The sequence below is a fragment of the Monodon monoceros genome, unplaced genomic scaffold (assembly GCF_005190385.1).
Source record: "Monodon monoceros isolate NGI ecotype Baffin Bay Population unplaced genomic scaffold, NGI_Narwhal_1 Super_Scaffold_7, whole genome shotgun sequence".
Lineage (NCBI taxonomy): Eukaryota > Metazoa > Chordata > Mammalia > Artiodactyla > Monodontidae > Monodon > Monodon monoceros.
The window spans coordinates 98,871,350-98,880,341 of NW_021703784.1; the positions used below are offsets into that span (position 1 = coordinate 98,871,350).

The window sequence follows — 8,992 nt, forward strand, 5'->3', positions numbered from 1 at the left end:
GAATATCATTTTCCTTTATAACCATGTTATTTTAATGGTAACTTCATCACCCTAAAAGGAAGTGTTATACAAATCAGACTACACCTTAATTGTTAAACATTGATCATTGGCTGCCTGTGTCAATATAATAATCGATTGCAACATGTTGGTTCTAAATCTTACAGCTTGTGTCTTTCCTCTTTTGTTCACGACAGATTTGCAAGCACAATACCCTTTTTTGGCATCTTTATCAATCTACAGCACTTTGGGAGCAATATTTTCCTGTTCCAGGTAATCTTTGGAGTTCTCACTGCCTTAGCCCGATGTCTTGCACTTCTAGTATTGAATTATATGGGCCGTCGACCAACCCAGATGCTTTTCATGTTCCTGGTGGGATTTTCCATTTTGACCAACACGTTTGTGCCCCAAGGTGAGAGAAGACTGGACTTTGGGGAAAAAAGTGTCTTTTTCCCACCCTTCAGGGATTGTATTGGTCACACTTGTCTGAAGTCAGGTTTAAAAAGAGGTACCAGGGGCTTCCCTGGTGGCGCAGTGGTTGAGAGTCCGCCTGCTGCTGCAGGGGACACGGGTTCGTGCCCCGGTCCGGGAAGATCCCACATGTCGCGGAGTGGCTACGCCCGTGAGCCATGGCCACTGAGCCTGCGCATCCGGAGCCTGTGCTCCGCAGCGGGAGAGGCCACAACAGTGAGAGGCCCGCATACCAAAAAAAAAAAAAAAAAAAAAAGAGGTACCAGTTATGTGCTAAGTATTCCCCCAAACCAATCTGATGGTTTATGAGAAATTCTGCTAAAAATTTTTTGGGGAAAAAAACTAAAGGTCAGTGAGGGGCAAATCAGGCATATGTTCATCTCATCACATTGTGAAGTGTCTTAAACTGGTACAATTTATCCCAGATTATTTCTCTAGGACAGCAATTGTTTACCTGCCTTTTGTCCATTCACACTTCAAATAACAAACATAGAGGGGTGAGGCCTTGCAATGACCCCCCAGGTGAGGACACAGCATGGTCACTCCCTCTGTTTAGGTTCTTCATTACCAGCTTTGATGACTAGTCACTTCCCCGTCTCTACATACCCACATATGAGTGTGGTGTTAAGTCACCATGACTGCAGCTCTTGCTCATGAGAGTCTCCCAGGAAATGAAAAAAATCCCCCTTTTTCAAGGAATGAAGGAGTGAACAGTAGGAATAGAATTTAAGCAGATTAAAATCCTTGTCTGGGGCTTCCCTGGTGGCGCAGTGGTTGAGAATCTGCCTGCCAATGCAGGGGACACGGGTTCGAGCCTTGGTCTGGGAAATCCCACATGCCGTGGAGCAACTAGGCCCGTGAGCCACAACTACTGAGCCTGCGCATCTGGAGCCTGTGCTCCGCAACAAGAGAGGCCGCGATAGTGAGAGGTCCGCGCACCGCGATGAAGAGTGGCCCCCGCTTGCCGCAACTAGAGAAAGCCCTCGCACAGAAACGAAGACCCAACACAGCCAAAAATAAATAAATTAATTAAAATAGGTATTAAAAAAAATCCTTGTCCATTCCCTGTTAGATTACTTTACAAGTTAATAGAAAAATGATATGTAATGGTTAGTAGAACCTTAGTGAGCACTATGCTTCACCATCTCCCAATGCAAGAATATGCTTCACAGCATTACAGGTGGGTGGACTCTGCTCTTTAGAATATCATTAATGATGCAGGCTTACTCCCTTACACGAGAGTTCTTTCCAATATTATAAAGCTATAATTAGATTTCTTTTTATACTGTGCAGAAAACTGTTTCTCTGAAATTTTTTTTAGTGGTCCCAAATTCTTTTTTTCCAAATAGAAGTTTCCATTTTTGGTTCCTCATGTCTAACATTGATGTAGATCCAGCTTCTCTTCAGCCTGTCCACTAACAGAAGAGCCCTGTCCTTCTATTACTCTCTTGTACCATACTCACCCCACAGCAATGCTGTATCTACACTAGGTTGACTGACTCATTGAAGTTTGTCTGGGACTTTCCAGGTTTTATTAATGAAAATCTCACATTGCTAAAACCTCCTAATTCCCAGGAAAACCAGGATGACTGGTCACTTTAAATTCTGCACTTTAATTGTAAAGTCCTCAAGGTTAAAGCTGAGGCTTAGACACAGTAATTGTCCACATGACAGTCCTACCTTCTATAATAAGCATACAGCAAGTACTGGACAGAATAACTAAAAGCAAATTTCTGCCACACTCACCTTTCCTTCTTCTTCTCTGGCAAATCTCAGATATACAGAGAGATTTGCTACAATTAACCGAGATAATTTTATGTACATTTTACAACCTATGTTGATAACTTTATCTTTCTCAGTTTATAAGACTCCATGATCCTGCTACTGTAATATTTTCTACAATCTATTTCAAACATACAAATAACCTGTAGAGTTGTTTGTCCTGAATAAATTTGGTGGTTGCTGATTCCTTTAACAGAGCTTTCTTAATCTCACTGGTCTTCCTCTCTCTAGAAATGCAGACCCTGTGTGTGACTTTGGCAAGTGTGGGAATCAGCTGTGGTGCCGCTTCTATCACCAGTTATTCTGTCCACTGTAATGAACTCATCCCCACTCTCCTCAGGTATAAGGATTTTTTATATCCTTCCAAAGCCTGAGTAAAGATTGATATATAGTGTCCAGTAGTTTAATATAATTTGTGATTTAGGAAAGGGACCAGGAAAATGTTCTAATTCCACTAATAATAAGGTAGTAGTTGCCCATTTGTAAGTTCCAATTATGAGTGTAAAACAGAAATATAAAGCACTAAACATATTAGAAAATAAAAACAAACAAAAAAAGTGGATTTAACCTTAATTACTGTGTACTTGAGGTTGGCTTTGGATATGGATTTTCTAAAAAGTGACTTTTTATTGTTTATCATCTAATAACTGTAAACTGTACTACTAGAATAGAAAATGAAAAATCAAAAACCAAGAACTTTGAATATCCCTCCAGGGCCAAAAAATAGGACTTTCCCAGCTAATTGATGCTTATTGTGGAATAACATAATAAGAAATGTTAATTATAAAGCGATTATTTGTAACAGTAATAGTAACAATATACTAAAAAACAACTATCACCAAAGTTTATCAGAAAAGCTGACTTGGTGCCATGTACCGTGCCAAGCAGTACTTCAATACATCTGTTTTTATTAAAATGATGAAAATGGGTCTTAACACATTTTGACCCTTTCAAAGACAGCTAGAAAATCACAGAGCAAATCACAAAAACGAGTGTTTCGTAAAGCCCACATATGTAATAATTGTGTTTTAGCGTGTTCCATAATCACATCAAAATAATAGATCATAAGTTACATGTGTGGATTTTTACTGGATTATTATGTATTCTTGTTTATCTTTCAGGGCAAAAGCTTTGGGATTAGATGTAATGGCCAGTAGGTGTGGGTCAGCACTGGCTCCCCTCTTGATGACCCTGGTGGTGTATCTACCCACTCTGCCCTGGATCATCTATGGAGTATGTCCCATTATTGCGAGTCTTGTTGTCCCTTTCCAACCTGAAACCAGAAATCTGCCTCTGCTTGACACCATCCAGGATGTGGAAAATAAGTGAGTAATGCTTCTAGCCATCCCCTGGGAGAGACTGTGTGCTTTGGATCTGTGAGTGAGAAAGACAAAACACAGGGTGGGTCCCTTAGATCACTGGAAAGGCTGAGCCTGCTGGGATACTTCCATCTTGGGCCATGGCCTTCACAAGTGGCAAGGTCATTTCTAACCATTGTGAGTTCCAGTCTAGACTGCAGAGATTCCTCTCTGCCCTGTTCTCATTGGTAGTTTTAGTGCTGAAGAGACAGTAATTAGCTCTACTGTGAGGGCATATCCTACCTGCCCTCATGACAGTATTTCATGATCCTCAGATCCATAAGAGCAGGGGATATAAAGGGAAAAGAAATGGGATGACCAGTGAAGGAACAATGTTAGGAAGATCATGTTGAGTTAAAGACTCTTTGATGATGGCCATTCTGAAAATCTACAAACAATAAATACTGGAGAAGGTGTGAAGAAAAGGGAACCCTCTTGCACTGTTGGTAGGAATGTAAATTGATACAGCCACTATGGAAAACAGTATGGAGGTTCCTTAAAAAACTAAAAATAGAACAACCATATGACCCAGCAATCCCACTACTGGGCATATACTCTGAGAAAACCATAATTCAAAAAGAGTCATGTACCACAATGTTCATTGCACCACTATTTACAATAGCCAGGACATGGAAGCAAACTAAGTGTCCATCAACAGATGACTGGATAAAGAAGATGTGGCACATATATACAATGGAATATTACTCAGCCATAAAAAGAAATGAAATTGAGTTATTTGTAGTGAGGTGGATAAACCTAGAGTCTGTCATACAGATTGAAGTAAGTCAGAAAGAGAAAAACCAATACCATATGCTAACACATATATATGGAATCTAAAAAAAAAAAAAGGTTCTGAAGAACCTAGGGGCAGGACAGGAACAAAGATGCAGACGTAGAGAATGGACTTGAGGACACGGGAAGGGGGAAGGGTAAGCTGGGACGAAGTGAGAGAGTGGCATGGACATGTATACACTACCAAATGTTAAATAGATAGCTAGTGGGAAGTAGCCACACAGCACAGGGAGATCAGCTCGGTGCTTTGTGACCACCTAGAGAGATGGGATAGGGAGGGTGAGAGGGAGACACAAGAAGGAGGAGATATGGGGATATATGTGTATATATAGCTGATTCACTTTGTTCTACAGCAGAAACTAACACACCATTGTAAAGCAATTATACTCCATTAATGATGTTAAAAAATTTTTTTAAAGAAAAAATATAAAGACTCTCTTTGAAAAGATAATAAAGAAATAAATCTTGTGTAGGTGCTTGTAAGATTCAGGCAAATTTTGTCACTACAAGTAATGGAAAGTATCAAGGATAGGGGAAAAAAGTAACTAGTAAAAGTCTTTTAATATGAGAAATATGCTATCTTCGTAACCTAGGGCCTCAATAATAAAGTTCCACAAACTGAGTGAATTAAACAACAGAAATGTATTGTCTCACAGTTCTGGAGCCTGGAAGTCTGAACTGAAGTTGTTGGCAGGGCCATGCTCCCTCTGAAGGCTCTAGAGAAGGGTCTGTTCCAGGTCTCTCCTGGTTTCTGGTAGTTCCTTGGCTTGTGGCAGCTTAACTCCAGTCTCCACATGGCATCTCCCTGGCATGTCTCTACGTCCAAATATCCCCTTTGTATAATGACACCAGTCAAATTGGTTTAGGGGCCCAACCTACTCCAGTATGACTTCATCTTAATTAATTATATCTGCAAGAACCATGTTTCTAAATATGGCAATCTCATATTCTGAGATACTGAGAGTTAAGGCTTCAGCATATGAATTTTTGAAGGGACATATTTCACTGCATAACAAATGGGGCTAAGATTTTCAACTCACCCCTTGACTTTCCAAAGGTGTCTTTGGTCAGAGGTCTAAAAAGACCAAGTGAGAGTAGCACTTTCTAACGGCTTTCTTGGGTCTGCACAGTCAGCAGAGCCTTTTGCAGGATGAGTGTCAATCTCTCATGGATTTTATTGGATTGTAAAAAGCTGATGGTTAAGGATCAGTTTGTACTTGTGCACGGATGGCATCCAAACTTACTTTTATTATTTTCTATTTTTTAATGTGTGTTTTTATTTGCTAACTCGTTGGTTGATTTGGTTTTTTCTGTTTTGTTTTTCCAGCAAAAAATTCTTGAGAGAAGCACATGAAAAAGATTTCTACATTAAAGTGACAACATTTTAAGTGGATTTCATGAGATAACTCGTGAGGAAAATAAAAATATGAAGAAGAAAATGGGAGTTTTCCTTTATCTTTACATACTAGCAAGAAAGTATACTGGAACATGAATCTCATTTACAATCATGGCATTAATTTGCAATTAAACATATGATTTCTTGGAACATGTAATTCCATGATCAGAAAAATGGTGCCCATGTAGAATGTTAGGAAACATGTTTTCCTCTTGTATTCCTGAAGGAGTTGGCGTAAAATGGGTAATATGTTTTCCTTAAATATTTGGTAAAATTTTCAGTGAAGATACCTGTAGTTTTCTTTGTGGGAGAATGTTTAACTATAAATTTATTTCATGTAATAGATATAGGACTATTTAGTTTATCTTTTTCTTCATTAATAGTTTCTCTCCTTATCATGGATTTTATTTTCCTATAACTTTACTTACCTAATTTTTGATGGATGCCAAGCACTGTGTCTTAACTTCTTGGATGCTAGATACTTTTTATTCCTAAAAATATTATTGAGTTGTTTGGGATATGCCTAAGTGACTTGAAAACACTGATCTTTTTGGGTCTGGGGGAAATCCTGTGGAGTGTCTACCAGGCAGCTGTTTGGACTCATCCACAGGCTATCAATACTGGTAAGGGGCTGAAGAACCATGGGCAAAAGGACTGTCTGGAGTTATCTCCTGGCTTGCTCACCAAATATGTAACCAAACCAGGTTTGTTTGCCCGTAGAACAACAAGCCAAACACTGAGTCACTGACATTTGCAACAGAGACAGTGTTATTTGTGAGGTAGCCAAGTGAGGACACAGGAGAATAAATCTCAGATATGCATCTCCAAAGGCCAGAGGCTTGAGGTATTTATGATATAAAGAAGCAGAGTGGTCTCAGGCATTTGGAAAGGTGATTGGAGATTGGGGAAAGATGAAGTATCACATTTCTGTGCAGGCCCAGCTTTAGGGTCAGTGGGCTCAACTAGTCTTAGCCAGGTGTATTGGGCAGGAGCTGACTCCAAATTTTTGGAAAACAACTGAAGCCCCCATTACTATAGTGATTCATACATCAGAAGTATTATCTATAGGGGTGGTTAGAAGTCTGATGATAAATTATGTAGGGTTCATGAAGTTTGGAGGGTTTGTATTTAGAGAAAGGGGAAAAAATACAAAAGAAGTAGGCTTAATCAGTAAAGGCAGGTTACAAGCAGAGGGTTTTCTAAGAAACTGTTCCCTTATCTGCTGCTCTGTTAGACGCATTCAATGATTTCTGTTAAACACCAGCTTCCATTAATCCTATGGAGCATGGTTTCATAATTTCTCCCTCTTCATCATCTTTCTCTCTCTTGCTACCAAACTTTATGTGTTTCTCTGCTTCCTGTTAATTTCCCCTTTGTCCTATTCTTTATTTTTTCTTTAAAAAATTTTTAATTACAGAACTTAATTATCTACAGAAAATAGTTTTTAAAAGACACATATATACACCATATATACCAAAATTAAACATATATGACTAGTTTGCTGTGGTACAGAGCTTCCCTTCAAAAAGGAGGAGGGTTCTGATCCTGAAGAAGATAGAGTAAGCATACTGAATCTGTTTCTTTTGACTAAATGCACCATGAAAGAACTCATGGGGCAACTATTCTAGACTGTGAAAGTATATATAGTAATATATTAACATGTCTTAAAAATAATAGCACAAAGTGGATGGGGGAGGAAATAGAGCTCTATAGGAGTAAAGTTTCTATATATTATGGAATTCAGTGAGTATAAATATGAAGTAGGTTCTGATAGCTTATGCTGTGTATTATAACCTCTGGAGCAACTACTGAGAAACCACTGAGAAAAAAAAGAGTTTAAAATACTTAAATAAATTAAATGATACACTAGAAAATATTTACTTTAAAGGTGGTATCAAAAGAGGACTAGAGGAATAAAATAGTCATGAGACAGAAAGAAAAATAAAATCAAAATAATTGATGTGATTCCAACTGTATCAATAATAATATTTACAATCTAATTAAAAGCAGAGATTGGCTGGATGAGAAACAAAAATATCCAACTCTATGTTGTCTACAGGAAATGTACTTTAGACCTGATACCAATAGGTTGAAAGTAAAAGGATAGAAAAAGAAATACCATTCAGACCGCAACTGCAAGATAGCTGGCGTGACTATATAAATATCATACAAAATAGACTTTCAGACAACAACTGTGACTAAAGCAAAATCTGCACATTTTAGGATGATAAATAGGTCAATTAATCAAGAAGATATAAGAATTATAAATGTGCATAAATGTAACAACAGAACCCTAAAATAGATGAAGCAAAAACTGACAGAACTGAAGGTAGAAATAGAAAATTCAAACAATAATAGTTGGAAGCATCAATATCCTGCTAAATATAATGGATAGAACCTTTGTTAGAAGGGCAGGAAGTGTAAAGAAGATTTGAACAATGCTATAAACAAAGAAGACCTAACAAGTATAGAACACTTCACCTAAAACATCACAGTACATATTCTTCTCAAGAGCTCATGGAACATTCTCCAGAATAGACCATAAATTAGTCCATCAAACAAGCCTTTAGACACAGTAAAGGACAGAAATAATGCAAAATATGTTCTTTGACCACAATAAAATTAAATTAGAAATCAACAATATAAATTTTGAGAAATTTACAAATATGAGGAATTAAGTTATACACTTCTACCTAACCATTAGTTAAAGAAGAAATCACATGGAAAATTAGAGAACTTTTCAAGATGAATGAACAAGAAAACATAACATACCAAAACTTATAGGATGCACTAAAGCAATTCTTAGGGGAAAAGACATGGAAGAAAATGACTATATTAAAGAAAAAGAAAGAGCACAAATCAGTAATCTAACCTTCAATCTTTGAACTTGAAAAAGAAGAGAAAACTAAATCCAAAGAAAGCAGAAGGAAGGTAATAACATTAGTACAAAGATAAAAAAGAGAGAGATAATAGAAAAACAATGGAGAACAATCAGTGAAACCAAATTGATTCTTTGAAAAGGTGAACAAAATAGGGTGAATAAACTTTAAGTGCCTTAACTAAGAAAAGAATTAGAAGAGACTCAAGTTTCTAAAATCATAAATAGAAAAGAGCAGATAGGTAATCCTGTGAACAACTGAATGCCAAGAAATGAGATAATTTGATGAAATGGACAAATTCCTAGAAGGGCAAAATT

The 8,992-nt window shown here is 37.6% G+C and overlaps 1 protein-coding gene across 1 annotated transcript in view; it reads left to right on the plus strand.

Annotated features, from left to right (window-relative positions):
- LOC114887281 (solute carrier family 22 member 10-like) overlaps positions 1–5,833 on the plus strand; it is a 38,770-nt gene extending 32,937 nt beyond the window's left edge. The window contains exons 7-10 of the mRNA XM_029208833.1: positions 195–409; positions 2,482–2,590; positions 3,372–3,575; positions 5,728–5,833. Coding sequence (XP_029064666.1) covers positions 195–409; positions 2,482–2,590; positions 3,372–3,575; positions 5,728–5,788 — 589 coding nt within the window. The 3' untranslated portion in view covers positions 5,789–5,833. The remainder of the gene's footprint in view (positions 1–194; positions 410–2,481; positions 2,591–3,371; positions 3,576–5,727) is intronic.
- The last annotated feature ends 3,159 nt before the right edge of the window (positions 5,834–8,992 follow it).